At 28.9% G+C, this 20703-nt stretch overlaps 2 protein-coding genes across 15 annotated transcripts in view; one reads left to right on the top strand and one right to left on the bottom strand.

Moving 5' to 3' along the window:
- Positions 1–527: 527 nt before the first annotated feature.
- Positions 528–1977, bottom strand: LOC122520544 (protein LSM12 homolog). Its single transcript, XM_043640621.1, has 3 exons — positions 1835–1977; positions 885–1261; positions 528–765 (listed from the first exon to the last, which is right to left on the bottom strand). Exons 1-3 carry the CDS (start codon positions 1953–1955, stop codon positions 679–681), a joined length of 585 nt encoding a protein of 194 aa, XP_043496556.1. The 5' UTR covers positions 1956–1977; the 3' UTR covers positions 528–678.
- A 2173-nt stretch (positions 1978–4150) lies between these two features.
- Positions 4151–20703, top strand: part of LOC122521525 (QRFP-like peptide receptor) — a 45817-nt gene continuing 29264 nt past the window's right edge. The window contains exons 1-3 of one of the 14 annotated variants that reach the window (XM_043642366.1): positions 4151–4237; positions 13541–14000; positions 15096–15226. In XM_043642366.1, coding sequence (XP_043498301.1) covers positions 13865–14000; positions 15096–15226 — 267 coding nt within the window. In that variant the 5' untranslated portion in view covers positions 4151–4237; positions 13541–13864. The other 13 variants (XM_043642365.1, XM_043642360.1, XM_043642364.1 and 10 more) reach the window with 13 other exon arrangements.

The raw sequence follows: 20703 nt of genomic DNA, 5'->3' as shown, positions 1-20703 counted from the left end.
CCGTTTCATACGGATTGAAATCGTATCATATTTCTTTCTTTCTTGATGCTGATGCATGTTCATGGAAGATTATAGTCTTTTTTTACTCATCTTTATATTTTGGACTTAATTAATAATAATAATACTATATATATACATATGCATATATATAAATGAATTTTTTCTAATAACTTAGTAACAAAACTCACTAAATTTGTCCAAAACACAATAGGATGTAAACTAAAAAAAAACACTTACATCAGTATGCGATAAAAAATAGTGCCAGTAGAGTATCATCAGAGTACGGCAGCTTGTTAAATAAAATAAACAATTTGTCTTTAGCTAAACCTAGAGCGATTGAATAATTGTGTGAATGATACGTTCCACTGAGTTATAAAATGCTGTTATTTAATGCGAATATGATTAATGTTACTTAGATTGCTTTTTATAAAGTTTTTGTTGAATTCCTTTTTCTATTTATGTTTAAACAAATAGATTCAGTTCAATTCAAGATTCTGATATCTATGATGGATGTTTCTATTTTCTTGTTGTTTAGTTTGCTTTTTTTTAAATATCTGCAATGGTTCCTTCTTTTGAACAATCTGTTGCTTTTATCACCTATTATACTCTCGAACAATGGAACTTTTGCAAAAGCACAGGGCTTTTTTCCTTGGTTGGTGATAATGCCTAATTAGGCCTTTATTGCATCATACTACCCTTTTGTGGCTGCTGTTCTCGTTGTTGTACCTGAGCTGATGCTGCAGTATCTTTAATGTGTTTTTCGACCTAAAAGAAAAGATAAGATTTTAACTCTTGCCGCATATCTATATATATTTGTAACAATTAAATAATCTTTTATTAATATATTTGTATTAATTAAATAATCTTTTCAATTGTACACTCACAACTTTCTTAACATGTTTATATGCACTGGAATCTTCGTTTCCATGCACATTGTCAACTTTATATGGCGGTCTAATGATAACATTATCAAATACAACGATGTTAGCACCGTTCCACGTTACATCTTGTATAGTTTTAGAAATAGCAATAAAAAGTTTTTGTCCATCTGGAGATACTCCGGCCTGCAGAGCCATTACCAGTCTTTTTTTTTCTTCTATCTGATTGCGTACTCGTCTGTTAAGCATTTGTAAATTAAGGCTTTGCGGTGGTTCGCTGGTCGTTGGACTAACTTCTCTTTTAACTTGAACATCGGATACCAAAGATAAATTGACTATGTGTACATCATTCAAGGAAGTTCTACCATTCGAGGCTGGGCATTCTTTAATAATTCTGGTTAAGAAAATATTATTTGTATGAAAATGAATTTTAATGTATTTATCGCTGCTTAAATAAACGTGTATCTTTAGTAATATAATTACGGTGAAATAAAAAGAAAGTATAGAAATACAAATATCAATATATGAATATTTGAAATAAAACGATTATAGAGGAACAAAAAATAAGAAATATAATAATTATTTTGAAAGAATATCAAATAAGAGCGTTAAAAGTTTTATTGAATTTCGAATTAGAGTAATCAGAAATGATGAAATAGATTAAAAAAATTAATCAAGAAATCAGCATGGTTGAATTGGAGATGACGAAACTAACCTGACTTTTTTCTGATAATGTCTCGAGATATACGATAAAGGATGACAATTTCGGCAAACGATCCTAACAATGATTATTTTCTAGCAGATCAATAGGGATGACTCGATAATTATTAATACAAATACATCTCGAGTTATTTACACTCTTATCTGATAGTATTGAAGAGAGTAGACCGAGAGACGACTCTCGGTTGATATTCGATCAGTTAATAGAATATAAAAATGATTTGTCAAAAGGATACTCAAGACTAGCATTTTTGTTTGTGGGTCAAATGCCAGCACCTCCCCTTCAATTTCCTTATTATAACAAGTTTTACATGCAACCGTACTTCCAATGCTGAAACAGTCGCTAACGCCGGCCATTTTTCACTATAAAACAGAACCGCGAGACGAATCGCCATCTGTTGAAAAAACATTTCTTTTTGAAAATTCCCGCTCTTTTATTTGACTTCGGCGATACGATCTTTTCTCTTTCTGACGAATATTTTATTTATACTCTTTCTAAACACGTCTAATAGCAAAAATTATATTTATTACAAAGTATTATCACGATTTATACATTTTCTTAATTGTTTCAAAAAGTTAAAAACGATTTAATTGATATCTTAATTTGACACCAGCAGTTTCCGATCGGTTATCTTTTCCTCATTCATTCCAAACTTTCCTTTCGTTCATGATTCTCCGATTTTATTTCAAGTTTTATTGTTGTATTATTGTGTTGTTGTTATAGAAAGACAATAATGAAGATAACTATGAGTTCGTCGATGAAGACAACGTATAATGGAAGATAATTCGATGGATTTGATGTAATTAAAAATTTATCTTCATTAGACAATCCAATAGAATTTCGTCAACTTGATTTATGCATTAACATAAATTAAGTTTGACTATTATGCCTAATAAATTAATCCTAACAATAAAAATTATCAAATTTTTCTGCTGACGTACAATTTTATTAGATTATGCATTTTTTCTTTTTTTACGAATTTTAAGTTTAATTTAATAATTGAAGGTATGAAATAATCCCTGTCGGTAAAAAAGATTTTGTCAAAATTTGTAAATTAATATGAAACAAGATGGCGTAGTTAAATCGTTTTATCATATGGTAAGTATTATTCATGGAACGACATTTAATTTGAAACAGAGATGCAAGTTCACGCAAAAATATATTTGTATGAATCTCTACGGGATCAAGCTTATGAAAATATTTATGATAAAGTTTGAGATAGAAGAAAGATCACAGACTTTCAAATACTATAAGCAAAGTTTTCTTACGCTGTTAACAAAATATCTTCCTCTTGTTTACGATGGTCGTAAATAAAGTTAGTTAAACATTAATTTGTCATGTTTAAACACGAGCCAAATATAAACTCGTCAGAATTCGAAAAGGGTTTTTCGAGTAGGCGTGTTCTTTCATAATTATCACGAAATTACACCTACAACAGGTTAAGGTTTTCCCTCCGTTTTCGAGGTATTCTATAAGTTAGTCGCCTTAATTGACGTTAAAATTATCACATAATTCCTCATATACTCACTTTGCTATTATTTAGATATTTACTTGTTGATTCTACACCAATAAAATTACCGTTCATGTTCTTGTAGTAGGTAACACATCTATCTATTAAAACAAGTTACAACTTTTCACGTGATCTTTATTCGATTATTTCGAAAGAATCCTTGGGTACAACATTCCTTTCAATGAAATAATTATTTAATTTAGCATCAACTATTTTTAGTCACACGCAATTCTTTCATTTCAATTTCCTTTAATTTATTTTCTTATTTTTTATTTGATTAGTTTAACGCTGTATATAATTTGCCTCGGGGTAGATTTGATTAAAATTCATTCTAACGAAATAATTCATTACTTTAGTATCGATTAAATTAAATACTTGCAATTATTTCACATCAATTTTTCTAGAATTTGCTTTTTTATTTTGCGTTCGATTAGTTTAAACATTATTTATAACTTGTCTCCCTAAATTAGGTTTATAAAGTTCGAATAAATAAGTTAAGTATACGTGTAAGTAACTTCGTAAATTTTCTTTATGCTTGTCTTTCGCAGCCGTAGTAGTAACATACATAAAGGTTTTGTTTTTGTTAATAAATAAGGTTTATGTGGATTAAATTGTCAGGATAACAGACGTTTCGGGTAGCTTATTTTAATTAAAGGGAAAAAGAAGCTTCCTATTAAATCTAATAGTATGTCACGAGCTATTGTAAGAGGGTCATGTTAACATGATAAAGAATTGAAAAATGTTCTTTCATGAAATACGATACGTTTTTCTTTTTTTGCTCTTCTTCACGATTTATATGAAAATCGAAGATATTTTTATTATTCGATAAATTTCTACAATGAATAGTGTTTCATTTTCTTTCTAAAGATTATAAAAATAAATTATTATTTGTTTGATACACAATAGAAAGATACAAAAATAATATTAAACAATGAAATAAAAAATGACTAGTTATTTAAACTAGTTATTATTTAGTGGAAAAGATCTCGGTGATTTTCGGCTCTTTCCGGACGCAGTCGAGCGTATTCGACTTGGCGGCTTCTTCTTTGGTCGCATGGCTCGATTCAGTTTCAGTTTATAGATACCGTTTCATCGAGACACATCGCGGTGGTCCATTGCCGAGGACAGGTTCTCTTGAATTAGGATTTAAAAAAAAAAAAAACCAAAAAAACAAAACATTAAAACTAACAAAAGAAGTGTATGAAACTTGTCGTTAAAAAGAAAAAGGAAAAGCTTGGTTGTGACAGTGTGAATTTTTTCTTTTGCATTTTCTTTTATTTTCTTTTTTTTCCTTTTTTTTTTTTTCTTTAATTCGTCGATGGAATTTACGAAATCGATCGAACTTTCTCGGGCAGAGAAGTAGAATAAAAATAATATGTATTTATAGATATAATATTATTAGAAAAGTATATACGGGAATTCAATAGGATGAGAAATTTTGACATAGTAGGTTGCGTACAATTTTTAAGATGAGTTTTTTTTTAGTTATTGATAATTCGTCGGATAAATAATTCAAAAGTCGATTAGGTTTACAATCATCACACAAGAGGATGACTATTTTTTATATATTTAATTTTTTCTTTTCAGTTCGTAGATTTATACAATAATTATTCTTTCGTTTAGAAAATGTATTTCATTTTACCGAGGTAAATTTCAGCACCATAAAAGTTTGAAAAATCTTAAATTAAATGGACAAAATTGGTGGCGCAAATTTTCATGAATTTTTTAAATACGACAGAGAAGATTTACTTTTAATTCAGAAATGAGAGATGCATCGTGTTGAACTTTAATATTTATTTTTTAAAAAAATTACATAGTAAAATATCATCTCTCTTTCTCTCTCTTTCTTTTTTCACCTTCATTTGTTAAGTATATTTAAAACAACATTTCTAAGATTATATCTTTTGTGTGCACGCGTGAAGTAGAATTTTATTAGAAGAAAATAAAACACAAACAAACACACAACACACACACACACACATACACACACACAAACATCGTGCATCAAGAATACCTGAGAATGGGTTGAAAAGTCTTGATCCTCGATAAAAAACAAAAAAAAAGAACTTGTATATTTTTATTTTTTAAATAAAAGCGAGTGTAATCGAAAAAAAAAAGAAATAATTATTACTACGTTAAGCTCAAAACTTTTCAACTCTGTATCATTCATTGGAAGAAATCAAAATCAGATAAAGAATAGAATTAACGATAAGAATTACTTTATTAATTATTGATGCAATTTTCATGAGTTTTTCTTTCTTTTTTTTCTTTTTCAAAAGAAGAAACGGATAGAAATAGAAATATATCGCAGATTTTGTCAAGCGAAAGAAAACCAATGGATATATAACAAAGGATACGTCTAAATGTACATCGTGCTTTTCCATTTGTAAACGAGAAAAAGAGAATTTTCCTCTCAATCGCACAGAGCATTAAAAAAGAGAACAAGAGGATGAATGAGATTCGTTTTATTTATAATTGCGTGTGTTTTTTCTGCTGCGGGAGATATACTGAAAAGAAATCTCGAGTCTCGTTATAATGTTTTACGAAACGTTGTTCAAAATATGGACACGAATTTACGGATGCGATGAAAAGATCCCTGGGGGATACGATGTTAAAATATATCGAGTTTTATTATTAAAGTTCATTTAATTGAGTTGTATTGAGTTAGATAATAAAGCATGAAGTATACGAAAACAAAAATAAGATGATGGTAATAATAAAAAGAAGATTTTGTTGAATAACAACGAGCAGTATTGTACTTTGAAATTTAGAAAAAAATATAAATGAAGAAAAAAATTACAAACGCAATGTTACGGTATTTTTTCCATGTTCTTTTTTTTCTTTTTTATCAATAGCAATAAAATTCAAATAATAAATATTAAATAATAATAAATTATTTGTTTAGATTAGTTCTTGAAATGATTTTACGATTACATGCAAAAACTTGATATGTGACACGACATATAACATTGTTCTTCTTTTTATTTTTATACTGACATGCTTTTGAAAAAAATGTTTTATGTTTTATGCTATATACTCGTCTTATGGTTTCGAAAAAGAAATTCTGGAATACATTTTTCTGAGGTTTCCTAACGTCTTTATATAATTTCATTTCTATAGAAAAGAAGAAAGAAAATAATAATTCAATAAAAAAAACGTATATAAAAAAGTAATTTTTCTTATATATCAGATTTTTACATACTATCGATCTTTATAGTTGTTGTTAAAAAAAGAGTATAGACACGCGATGCCATATTGCTAAAAATAAAAATATATAATTAAAAAAGAAAACGTTTTTATATATAAAATTTAAAAATTTTTCACTTCGATAAAACAACTTTGGTATATACTTTTATAAATTATTACATCGATTGTGCCGATATTTCGAAAAGTTCGTTTTCATATTTGAACAAAAATTCAAAGATAAAATTTCCAAAAGATTTTTCTATTTCGATTAACAATGATCAAACGCGTATCGCATTGAACATATCGAACAAAAATCGTCGAACAAGAAAAAAAAAATACAAAATTATCAGAGTACAAAACTAATCGAATATTTTGTTAGAAGCATCAAGGTTGACAGAGTTTAGTTTAAGTTTATCGGTGCGATTCGATTGTCCAATTCGTCGAACAAAGGACGATGTGATGCTCGAAATTAATCGCGCGAACGCAGCTTCCTCCTCCTGGTTGTGTTGTATTGATCGGAAATATGTATCTATCCTATCGTTTCTACAGCTATTTCACCAAAGACCTAGACTACTTTAGATACCTATGATCGATTAAGGTTGTCGATTACTTTGTTACGTTCAACTGAACTAGTTATGCGCGCACAAGATTAACTTCATTCGATATGTTCTAATTGTACACATATACACACGCATACAGAAAGTTTGATAATGGGATAAGGTTGTTTAATTCATACATCGTAAACAAAAAAAATTACGCGCGTAAAATGTGTATATATATATATATAAACAAAAAATTATTTCTACTTTTCTTCTAATTTTTATTAAACATTGATTTCATTTATTTAAAAAGAAAAAGTTCGAAATATCTCTACACACGCATTTATATTAAATTAACGAGTCTTTTCATAATTCGCGTGATTGAAATTCTTCGATGTTGGTAATTGGATGGTGGAGGGGGGAGGGATCGAATAAAACTATTGTTTTCAAATGAGCCCTAAAAATTTAAATTTAATTACGCGTTTGTAACTTTAAACGTATTTGATTGAACTGATATGAGTAAATTAAATGAACTTAATGTGTGATATGTATACATTTATAAAAATATACAATTTTGGTAATAAATTTAGTTTAAAGATCTCGTTTCCATTCGATCTTGATCGCTTCCGGTTAGCACGTATACAGTCGTTTGCACGTATAGTGATTACAGAAATCGGTGGATGCTATGTCTGGATATCCCATAAATAGGATCGTATATAGACTTACCTCAGGGACGTGTTACCTGTTTGCGGTTATAAATCACTGCTTTGTATGTACATAGATTGTTGCTATAGGTTCAAGCATATCGATGATGAAATTCGAGTAAAAGATGAGAAAACTGTCCAGGTTGTATGATGTGCACGTATGTTTGTGTATATTCATATTTATACGATGAAAGAAGATTACGTTTGATTTTTCTTTTTTCCTTGTTTATGCTTTCATTCGAATTATTGTTATTTCATTGAAATCAAAAAAGAATAACGTAACAAAATTTATATTTATAAAATATATATAGAGGGATAATTTATATTAATAAAATAAATGTAAATATAATCCTTTATATAAAAAAACAAACCAATTTAATTATTATTAATATAAATATAAAAGTAAATCATTTTAAAAGACAATTTTGATACGACGTGATTTATTTGTCATATATAAATTAAAATGTGATATTTAAATTAATATTTATTTAATATTATACATATATACTCTCTTGTGTTAGTTTAAAATAAAATTTACATTTAGCAAATATTATTTGTTGAATAACGAAAAGATTAATTCATTTTGTAAGGAAATAAATGAAAATGAATACTATTTAAAAGTTGCATTAAATTGTAAATGGTTGATGAATTGAATTTACTTTGAAAAAGGATAAAAAGGGTAAACATTTTGAAAGAAGTTTAAAAATGCACGCGTGTGTGTGTGCCTGCGTACGTGCGTGCGTGCGTGCGTGGGTCAATCCAAAATCGTGAACGGTTTCCATCACCGATAGTAATTTTCGTTATGAACATTTTGACAGTGCATATGTTTACAAAGGTGCACGGTCATCTGTGAGTATCCTATAAATACAAAGTTATAGCTGGCACGTGTTACTTGTTTAGGAATATAAATCACGATGGCGCATTATCCATGCCTCGTCTTGTCATGATTATCGAACAGGAAGTTCGAAGAAGAATAAGAAGAAGAAGAAGAAGAAATCGATGAAATTTCATGAGTAAATTTCATTTCATTTTTTCTTTTTTTTTTCTTCTTCTTCTTCTTCAACGTTTGTCACAAATTTTTATTCATAATTTAAAACGCCCCTCGTTTGGCAAAATGAAAAAAAAAGAAAGAAAAAAAATGCAAAAATTATCGTCGTTAGCAAGATAGGCGACGTTTCCTTCCATTTGGGCTGTGCCGATGTTTTAAAAGGTGAATTTTTCAATGGGTTGCTTTCTTCGTGTAGGTACGTTCTATGCCATTTGTTTATTTTCTGTGTTGCTTCGAGCATCGTACGACTGGATTGAAAGAGATGAATGCACTTCGTCGTACTTAGATAGTATGCATCCTACGTGTAAATTGTGCGTGTGTACACACATGTGCACACGTTTGTGTTATGTGGTTCATATTTATATATATAGAATGTATGGAGCCGCTAGGAACAAAAATATTTAACAAATAAACTACAAAAGTCTTATTCAAAGAGGGACAACATTTGTACAATTTTTAATTTATTAAACGGGTATACTAATTTGATCTAGGTTGGAGAGAGAGAGAGAGAGAGAGAGCTTGGGGTTTAGGTTAAATTAAAGATAATATCATTTTCTTTATTAGAACATCATGTTCATTTTATAATACAGAGAAAGAACACTAGTTGATAGTCATTTAGCGATAAGAATTTTTATTCTTATGAGATCGTTCATTTTTTGTATTTAATCCGTTAATATTTTATAACAAAATCTTCTGTTTTTTTCATTTAAACAAAAATACACCGTTAACACCGAGCAAAAACAACCACCCCCATCACCCGTCGCAATCACAAAACCATCGGTTATAAATAACTTAACTCGTCGTTTTCCTCACCTTCTTCGAATCGTGATTAGAATCCTGACGTTTCTAGAACATTTACCGTGCAAATATTTGTACGATAAGGCTCATAGTATTGTCAATGTGAGATTCGCAAAAGCCAATAAACTTGTAAAAGTAACAACTTTGAGCAAACTTGCGGCATTATGCATTCGTTTCCGCTTAAAATTACGCCATCTTGAGATTAAGATGAAAAGAGAAAGAGAAAGAGAGAGAGTGAGTGAGGGAGAGAAAGAGAGGAGGAGGGGGAGAGGAAGAGCAAGGAGAAGACGGGCTAGATGCCAATTGAGTTGAGACTCTGACAGAAATTTCGATGACAGAGATCACAGTCGATCAAAAATAGCGACTTCTTTTTATTACTCTAGTCAAATTTATTATATATTTATTTCATATAATGGTTTTTATTTATTTTATTTTTTTTTGTTTAAGTTCAAACGAACATTATTTTAGATCTTTAATTTTTAATAATTATCAAACGAACAATATATATAAACTATTTATTTATTTAAATAGAATTATTAGACAAAGAGAGTTAGGGTTATTATATTTTATTTCATAGATTGATCAGAGAGAGAGAGAGAGAGAGAGAGAGAGAGAGAAAAGAAATCTGTTGAAAATTGTTAGAATTAAGATTTAATGCAATTATGATACTATAGAATATTACAAAGTTCATCCAATAAAGGTGTTCTCAGGTATTTGTAATCTCCAATTACGAAGATCATTTGACGTTTTTTCTTTTTTCTTTTTCTCTTTCTTTTTCTCACTTACTTTTTCTCCAACATTTTTAATACTTAATGACTTACATTAGTTTCTTTTTATTCATATCTCTCTTTTTTTTCGTTATACGCAATTATAATACGAGGTTAATTCAACGATGTAATACTTGTAATAATTCTTTCTTAAAACGATTTCTATTTGAAACGATCATTTTGTAATACTCGAAATCAAAATTCGAAGTACTCAAATGTAGTAAATTGATCTACTCGAAGCAAATCTTTACTTGATCGAAAAAAATAAATTCATTTAGATGATTTTCAAAAGAGATGTTTCATACCCTCGAAGTCAGATAATTTTAGATCAGGCTAACTCGACTATTGGATTTACTATGTTGGTCACTTGACTTTGAAGATGTGATTCTCTCGAAGCTACCCGACTATCTCGATAAACTTTTTTTACTTTTGTTGTTTTTTTTATTTTCCTTTTACTTCTTCTTCTACTTCTTCTTCTTCTTCCTCTTATTTTATTTCTACTTCTTCTTCTTCTTCTTCCTCTTATTTTATTTCTACTTCTTCTTCTTCTTCTTCCTCTTATTTTATTTCTACTTCTTCTTTTGCCGCTTTTAAAATATAAGAAAAAGAAAAGAAAAGTTAAGGGTAAAAGGAGCAGAAGAAATAGTAGAAAATCACAATTGATATTGAAACTTTTTTTACCTAGGGAATTCGTACAAAGAATAATTTTCAAGGAACGATAGACGCTAATTTATATTTTATTTATTTCTTTTTTTTTGCTGCCACTGTTACCACTGTTCTTGATGAAAACTTTCAAAAGTTTTGTATTATCTCATTGAAAGTTATTTCTATGTTTATTAAAAAAAATACTACAATATTGTGCTTCTCCTTGATTTATTTCTGTAGTATTGATATCATATTTCAAATAATTATTAAATCATTTATTAAATGATATAATATTTATTAATCATCAATTATTAAATGTAATGTACAATATAAAATCTCTCAATTTTGATATGAACAATTTTTATCAACATAAATTCGTATTAAAAATATTTTTTACAAAAAAAGAACGATTGACGATATTTTTCTTTTATATTTTTTTTGGCTGAAAGCTTTATAAGAGTTTATTATTATTATTATTATTATTATTATTATTATTATTATTATTGTTATATGAAACTATTTTTATTCTTTCTTTAAAAAAAATACTGTCAACATCATATTTCTCGTTGTTTAATTTTATTGTTTTCTACTATTCAAATGACATTTCAATTAATCGTTAGACGTTAGAATAATGTACTACGATTCAAACAGAAATCTACTTCCACTTTTCCATACTTGATCGCATACTTACCTAGATAATATGCATTTATATATATGCATCTATATATAAATGTACACACAAACACATATATATATATATATATACACACGTAGTTGTACAGGGTGGCTTAAAAATTGCTAGACAATTTAAACATACAATAAATATTTGATTTATTAAGTATTTATAATTTATTCTTTGACAAATGATAAATATATTTCTTGGAAATGATTTATTAATTAATTTTGTGGATTAAATCTATCAAGTAGCCCACTTTCTAAAATGTATTCTATCACCTGTCGTAATGGTCTAACTCTCTTTGGGCCACCCGGTGCATATGAATGCACGAAACCGATTTCAATATCGCATTGATATACATGTATAGATATCATTACGGAAACGCGAAGCATTTCTGCAAAAGCAAATCTGTCCGAGTAACACGAGTCAGAGAGAGAGAGAGAGAGAGAGAAGAAAAGAGAGGGAGAGAGAGAGAGAGTGAGAGGGAGAGAGAGTATTCAAGGGATTAAAGCTGAACCTATGAGTCTTTCATCCATTATGTTCTCGAGATGGATTTTCTAGGATGCTTAGAACAGATCACTCGTTAAAAGATTGTTTTATGGTAATGCTACCATTCTCATTCCCAAAACGTTCATTTAATTTATTCCGAAAAGAAATCTATCGATTGATTGTCGATGACGTACGCATTATTGGTAAATATAATCCGTGTCTTCCATTTTTTATTTTTCTCTCTATCTCTATTTGAATAAAATTTTATTTATCAATAAATTTGTGATCAAGTTGTTATTTGCTTTTGCGTGACAAATGTGGATATTATCATAGTTAATCGTGTATTTGTAATCGATGAGATTTTTATGGTGCAAATATGAAAGCGAATACGAGAAAGGGAGAGAGAGGGGGAAGGGAGAAAGAAAGTTGTTTTCAATTTACACACAGTAGCATGCTCGAGGGGAAATGTAATTTTGTTTGATATCGAATGAAATAAGATTATCGAATGCTCGGGAAACTCGAATTTCTCTCTTTTTTCTTTTGGTCTCTTTTTTTCGGTTTTGTAAGCATCGATTTTTCTTTTTAAATTGGATTACAATGTTTTACACGTTTCGAGAAACAACAATAGTCTACGCGTTCGAGAAAAAAGTTTGAAAATTTTGTACTCGATTAACAATATTGAATTTAACGATAAGTGAAATAAGAAGGGAGAGGAGGTGGTATATTCGATTCGAATGGAACAAATGTTTTATACGATGCAACGAAATGCAAGAAGAAATTTTCGAAAATTTCGAGTCTCGGATTAAAATCGAGAGAAAGACAGAAGAGAGAAATTTTTTTTCATTGAAGTTGTTGCTAACTTCTTCTTTTTTTTCTTTTTTTCTTTTTCGGCCTATTCCAAATGCACCCTCGTTCCAATTATCGTCATTATCGCGATTTTGTATCTCTGCTTTTCGTTTTCTTCTTTCTTTCTTTCTTTCTTTTCTTCTTTTTTTTTGTTTTGCTTTTTTCACCCCTTCCTTTTTTTTTCTTCTTCTATCTTTCTTTCTTTCTCCTTATTTCAAGGATTCTCACGACCGGAACGCAGTTACCCTCGATGCGAAGTCGCGTTCCCATTATTTTTCTTCTCCCCTCTTCTTCTTCTTCTTCTTCTTCTTCTTCTTCTTCTTCTTCTTCTTCTTCTTCTTTTGACTTTTAACCCTCTGCAACTTTCGAGTCATACGTTTAGATATTTACGCGTGTATTTTTTGAAGGTTTCGTTTCAATTTTGCTTTTTATTTTTTTTTTTTTCGGGAAATTTATTCTAAATATGTACACATTTTTCTACTGTTTAATATAAGTTTTAATTTACGTTAGATCGGTGTTTTATATGCGAATATTATATGATTTTTAATTAATATTTAAATGCACTTTATGGAGTATAAAATTCGAACCAATGTAAACGTAATTTCACCGTACATATAAATTCTATAAATTTGAGAATTTTTATAATGGTTGACAACAAAAGGAAAGAATAAGATCGAAAGAAATGAATTTCAAAGTTAACAGTTATGTTCCTTTTTGTGTTTTTTCTTTCTAGAGATTGATTATAATTCGATTATTGCAAAAATTCAATTGATATATCTGGTCATGGATTCTATGAGCATTTATATTTGAATAAAAACCAATGAACGTGAACCTTCAATAAAATCTATCAATTGTGAATTTAAAACAAAAGGGCATGACGGAGAAAGGGGATGAACTTTCCGTTAGGTGATTTTGATTTTCTAAGTTTTAATCGTCGCTGATGTTAAATGAGAAATTAGAAAACTATTTCGTTTGTTCGTTCGTTCATTCGTACGTTCGTACGTTCGTTGATCTAATTTACTTTGGGAAGTTTCGTGAATAGTGAAAATCGATCGGTATGACGTTCAATGCGACAAACGGAACAATCAAGTTTCCCGATTATGATATGAACGAGTCCTTCACCAAATTCAGATGGAAGGAGCTTGCGCCTGTTCTCGTTGTCTACTCGCTGACCTTTTTTCTTGGATTAATAGGTAAGCGTTAATTAAAAATCAAATCTTTTTGATAAATCCTTAAGAAAATTTTAATTAAAATATTCATTACTTTAAGATCAAATAAAAAAAAAAAAAAAAAAAACAAACAAAACGTCTTATTTTGTATCTTTTACATTTGAAGAAGAAGAAGAAGAAGAAGAAAAAAAGTAAAGAATTAAAGAAGACAAAATTATCTGATAAGAAAAATGAAATTGTATAACAGCATACAAATCAACTGTGCAAAGTTAAATTTTCCAAATGAAAAGTACACTTCCATTCGGTTACTTTTTTAATTACGAATCATATATACCTATAATAGTCATTCATATACGCTCCATTATACTTTTCTAAATTAATGAGAAAATTTATATCGTGTTAATGAAAAAAAAAGAAGACAAGGAAAAACTTGGTTAAAATGCATTTCGGTTTTTAATATACACGCATTCGTAGAAATGGTTGCATACATTTTGAAAACAATTTATTTCGTTATTTATGTTAACAAATGACAGTTTTGTTGAGTATCCTAATACATCTGTATCGTAGTTTTAAAGAAAATATATTTATTTCTTCAATTATTACTATTATTAGACAATTTTGATTAATCGAATTCGAATGGAAATTCGTCATTAAGTCATAATTATTAATAATATAGTTTTAATAAATACAATTATGTCAGCTAATTTCTCAACGATTAAATGTATATCCGATCATAAATAATTGATATTTATACCCTCGAATAAATTGACTAATTTATTGTGACACTTTCATACTCAATGCGATGTTAACAATGAACTTCGGTATTTCTTGCACGTTTTACCGATGACGTTTCTACGTTGTATTTTCATTGAATTCAACACAACGTATAGAAATGTATAGTAATAATAGTAGTGGTATTAGTAGTTAGAATGAAAGCCATTAAATCTGTCATTTCGCATGAATTCTCATTCGCTGTTAGAAATTCCTTTCGTAAATATCAATGAGATTATCGTATAATAATAATAATAATAATAATAATAATAATAATAATAATAATAATAATAATAATAATAATAATAATAATAACAGTTTAATAACAAAGTTATTTTTATTTTTTAGGAAACGTAGTCATCATTGCATCAACGCTTTGTCCAAGACTTAGACCTTTACCTGCAACCCCAACCAACGTTTTTCTCGGTGGTTTGGCTACAGCTGATCTTCTTTTGATCATTTTCTGTATACCTGTCAAGGTAAATTAAACGATAATATATAATAATACGTATCTGCTGAGTGGGTTGAAAAGTTTTCAGTATACGTCGAAAAATCAACGTGAGTTTGATCGAGAAATAATTGTATAAATATTAAGCTTACACAACTTTTCAACCCACGTTCGTGTACAATAACCTACACTAACTTTCTAGGTAATCAATTTTATTCAATATTAACTAATTTGAAAAGTTTCTTGATTTTTGTTGTTTCTATAATAAATTTTACACACGTTTTATATATATATATATTTTTTTTATTTCACGTCAATTTAATTCTTCGTAATTGAATACAAAAACTAGTTAGGGAAAATTCGAAAACTGTTGAGGTACTTCATTTTGATATTAATTATATTTTGTTTTAAACAAATTTATACTATTTTTTGTTTTTGTTATATATGTTAGAGAATAGAAAGAGGGTTATTGATAATAAGCAGTTCATTAATTGAGTTTCGTTTTCAAATAGCATTATGTTCGTTATCTAATTTCGTAGGCAAGTAGTATTATTTTTCTAAGAGTACAACTCGCGTGAATGTTTATACGATATTCGAATATGAGTACGTTATTAAATTTAACAAGACGCACTCATTTGATTCCGGTACCAAGGCACACGGTTATGTTTACAGGATTTAATTATATCGAAAGATCAGCTAACGTGTGCCTGTCAATATTAACCTAATTTTTTAAAATATCTCTTTTTTTTTTCTTTGTCAGATATTTTTTTAATTTTTCTTTCAAACTTGTTTTCTATATATATATATATATATATATGAAAAAAAAGATACTTTCTTTCGAACGGATTTTATTTTTATTATCTCTTTTTCTTTATTATTATTGTCACGATTATTTTTCAACCACTTAATGTTACAGTTAATGTGAATGAAAATAAAAATAAAAGTCGAATTCTGCCAAGTTTCTAAAATTACTCACACATCTGAGAATCGTTTTCACATGTATACGTGTACGCCTACGAATGAGAATTTGTATATATTGCTATAACTTTTCTCTGCCTACGTACGTATATCGTCGTAAGTATTGTGTTTCAAATTCACGACTATTTTTTTTTCTTTTTTCTTTTTGTAAACTTTCTTCAATGCCCATCACATCGGAACTCCTATGAAACAGCTATTCCGTTTTCGTTTTGATGGTACCAAAGCTCCTATTCGGTTGAACAAGTTAAATGAAGTTGTACGAAGTTCGTTGAAGAAAGTGTTAACTCCGTGATACTCGTATTAGGATACACTTACATTCTTCTTGCATACACACACACACATATATGCAGACACACACATATATATTTCATTTTTCAAGTAAAACATATTTTTCGAGTGAACCAAACAAATTGTCCAAGTAAATTGGACATGCATGTTCACAATGAGCTTATTAAAAAAAAAAAAATTGTTTATTTAATTCGTCCAATTTGTTACGAAGATCGGGGTTGGCTTTTGGCACAAATCGCTACAAATAAAAATGTTAAAAATGGACAAAAAAAAAAAGAAAAAAGAAATCAATTCATCCTCATTATTTATGATCACTGTTAGCCATGAAATAATTTTTTTTTACCTCGTATTATTACCTACAAGTATAAAATTTAAATATTACTCTTCATTCAACACGAGAGAATAAATAAGAAGAAGAAGAAGAAGAAAAAGGTGAAATATAATTTTGGTTTTCGATCGATAACGCGATAATTTGCGAATGGATTTTATCATGATAAAAAAAAAGTCAAACATAAGAGAAGGAATTTTCAGCAAGGTTTATTATGTTTCAAGATTATTTCAATGCCTAACACTTCTAACGGGAAGGGGATGACATAAAGAAAGAGAGGGTGTGAAGTAAGTCATTTCGACGCGTATTCGGCATTTTTTTCTTCTCCCCCCATTTTCTCCATTGTCGTTTAGAAGTATCTCAGAGGGTGCCAAGAACGTGGACAAGACGCGGTGAATTACGTTTCCGTAAAAGGGGGTCTTTTGATTTATATGGAGGAAGCAAAGGAACTTATACATCAACTGTTATCCCTTCCTTCGTCACCCTTTTCTCCTTTTCCAACAGCCCCATTTTACCAGTCAGTTTCAATATATTTTCGTATCGCATCGCATTAGTTTTCAACAATGATTCTTGTGGTTTTCAATGATTTACACGCTCATTCAATTTATTCATTAAATATTTGATAATTTATTAAATAATATTAATTAAACGTGACATGTGAATTTTTGTGTTTATTTCATATTATTACGAATGAAATTATGTATCTTAATTAAAATAAATTTTGTAATACTTTATGATTTATTCAAATCAATATAAATAAAAGGTTAAAAAGTATGTCATCGAATGAGTGAGATATCATTGATCGATCCTATAATATACTTCGATTAACCTATCGATCATTTATTAAAGAAAACTTTAACCCTTTCAACGATACGATTTCTCTGATACCGTTTCTAATGGAAAATATCGATTATTATAGGATATGTTTGAATAGCCTTGACGGTGATGATAACTGGTTTTAACAAACTTATTTCGATCCTATGCCGATATTTTATTGAAAGCCAGATACAATATTGTCTATATTATGCGCAAAATACCCCCCTCCCCTCCCCTATTTCGCGTTAAGTATTATTTTTCCAACTATCAATCAGAATGGAAAATATTCGTCGATGATAGAGTCGAATTTTTATTTTATGGAATATTATAATAATAATAATGAAATATGATAGAAGATTGATGAAAGAATGAAATCAAAAATTAAAAAAGAAAGTATCACTCACACTTCCTTTCTCTAATACTATTTGTTCTTTTTATTTTTCTCATGAATACCATTAATTCATCCCTCGAAGGCATCACATGTTATGACGGTGGTGACGATATTTCAATTATTCGCTTCTCGCTTCGTATATATTTTCTTCTTGTATCTATCCTTGACAGAGTTATAAACCGTGTAATGCGATCCATCTTTTCATCTTTCTTTTTCTTTTTCTCAGAGTGAGTAAAAGAGAGAAAGAGAGAGAGAGAGAGAGAGAGAGAGAGAGAAGAAATATTACCTATTTTAAAATTAGATTTTGTTAGAAATGTATACTAATGTATATATTATTGGATATTTTTAAATATTAAAATATAAATTGTATTATAATAAGATCTTCGAATACGAGTCAACGATCTTGTCACGTTGAAAAAACTAATATAATAGTTACTGTCAGATAATTCTGTAATCGGTATTTTCCACACACATTTACTTTTTTTCCTCCCACTATATGTAATAATGTAATTATCCCTTTTTGCACTCGAGGCCTGTTTTTGCTGTAATATTTTATCAGATGAAAATTTTCAAATCAAAGTTATCATTAGTCTCAAGAACGTTAAAATAATTTAAAATATTATATTAATAGAGTAAGGTACTGTGTATCAGATTTATCTTAATTAATTGTTAATTAATCGAATAAAAAATTGTGTATTGTAATTTAGAATTTACGAAGTGTAAGACAGATGAATCGTTTTCCTCGAAATCCACCGTTAGACTGGTCCATTGTTTTTTTTTCATGTGTATAACGGGAATAATATTCTTAATAAATAAAATTGAAGATTACAACGTTTTAATTTTAGCATTCTATTAATTTTTATCTAATTATTTACACAGAGGTATATTTGTTTTAATATTCCTGCCTAGTGATGACTTCGAGAATAAAATTTTCATCTAATGAAACATAAAATAAAAATTAAATAATATTCAAAGCATGTGTGTTAATAGGTATGAATGTTTAAAAAAATGTATATGCGTTGAAACAATCTGAAATATAATTAGAGTGTATTAGAATATTAAAATAATTGTTAATAAATCAAAATAAAATGTATATTGTAATTTAGAAGCACTGAGTATATGTTTAGAGCACCGTCTTCCTTGAAATTCACCTTCAATCTGGCCTGTTGTCCTCTATGAAAGTTCTTTTATTGAATCTTGTTTATATGACTTTCCATAAAAGGAAATATTTATTTATTACGAATATTACTTTTTGTTATGCGTATATAGCCTTCGGAAAGTCATATAAACGACATTGAATAAAAGAACTTTCACAGAGGAGTCTAACGGTGGATTTCGAAGAGGAAGGTACATCGAAAGATAAATTAACGTTTTTAGATTTCAAAATTACATTTTTTTTCGATCAATTAACAATCATTTATCCCACAACTCGTTTTTTTTATTTGATTTGATATTATTTTAAAATAATATATATATGTAAGATTTACGTAAAGATGAGATATATATTTATAATGGTAACAGTAAAGTATTTATTTATTAAAAAATAATAACAAGGTATAATGTTTGTAAGAAATAAAATAGTAAGTATCTATAATCTAATGATCTAATGCTAATAATAAGTGTAACTCTCTACGTCCGAAAACAACCGCAAGGAACACCCGAACCTGATTCGTCGCCTATCGTAATCCTTCGCCGTTCCCCGTTGTCTTCCGTACTCTCCGTTACACTTATCACTCGTCAATTATTACCGAACTCACAGAAAAAAAAACGCCCCGCCAGTCCTTTCCGTCGCCTATTTATACCCTACATCCCCTCCATCGTCTTCCGTTGTTTCTCGTCATTCCCCTGGAAACTTCCCAATCATTCCAAACCATGCACAACGGCTTTTCCGGTATTTCACATTATCGAGAACGTTCGGGAGACTTCGATGTAGCTTCACAAAGGCGACAAGTCCGGACGGTGTAACCTTATACCCAAACTAATATTCTTATCTAACGCTCTTTCTTTATCCTCGATCGGATGCATTCTTTCATTTCTTTCAATCACTCTACACTCATACCATTACACACATTCATATCTATACTTCTTAAATAATTGAAAACCCCACATATATATATATAATTTAATATACGAATTATCGTGCTATATATGTTAAACTTATTTAAATTAATATTATTATTTAAAATATATAATATCTTAGATAGGGGTACATTCTAACATGGATTTTGTTTCGTTATATAATAAAATATACGTAGTATGAAATAGTATGACCAATCATTTCGATTAGTATAAATTGATGGATGACCCATTTGAAAAAAAAAATAAAAACCGCGTGTTTTTGATTTCAGAGAAATGGTAAAAAAATACCTCGGATTTGGAAATGTAGGATATTCGTTATGATAAGAAGGTTTTTCGTATAAAAATGATTCGAACTCGTAAAAGATGAAAGGTAATAAAAAATACAAGGTCTTTGAATTTGAGCACCACTGTACATAGACACAAGGAAAAGATCCTTTACGTTATGTTTTATTGAATGATTGGTCGTATTTGTTAGTCGACGCGTTATCGAGGATATCGTATCGTGAGATAAGGAATTTCTATTAGAAATAGAAGTTATGCTCGTTACTCTAACTTTCTTCAATTCTTCTATTGTTAACCATAATTTTGTTTCCATTCGATTAACGCATTCTCGACGTTTACTCGGACA

The sequence above is a fragment of the Polistes fuscatus genome, unplaced genomic scaffold (genome assembly GCF_010416935.1).
Source record: "Polistes fuscatus isolate 324 unplaced genomic scaffold, CU_Pfus_HIC Scaffold4, whole genome shotgun sequence".
Lineage (NCBI taxonomy): Eukaryota > Metazoa > Arthropoda > Insecta > Hymenoptera > Vespidae > Polistes > Polistes fuscatus.
This window is presented reverse-complemented; position numbering and strand designations above follow the sequence as displayed.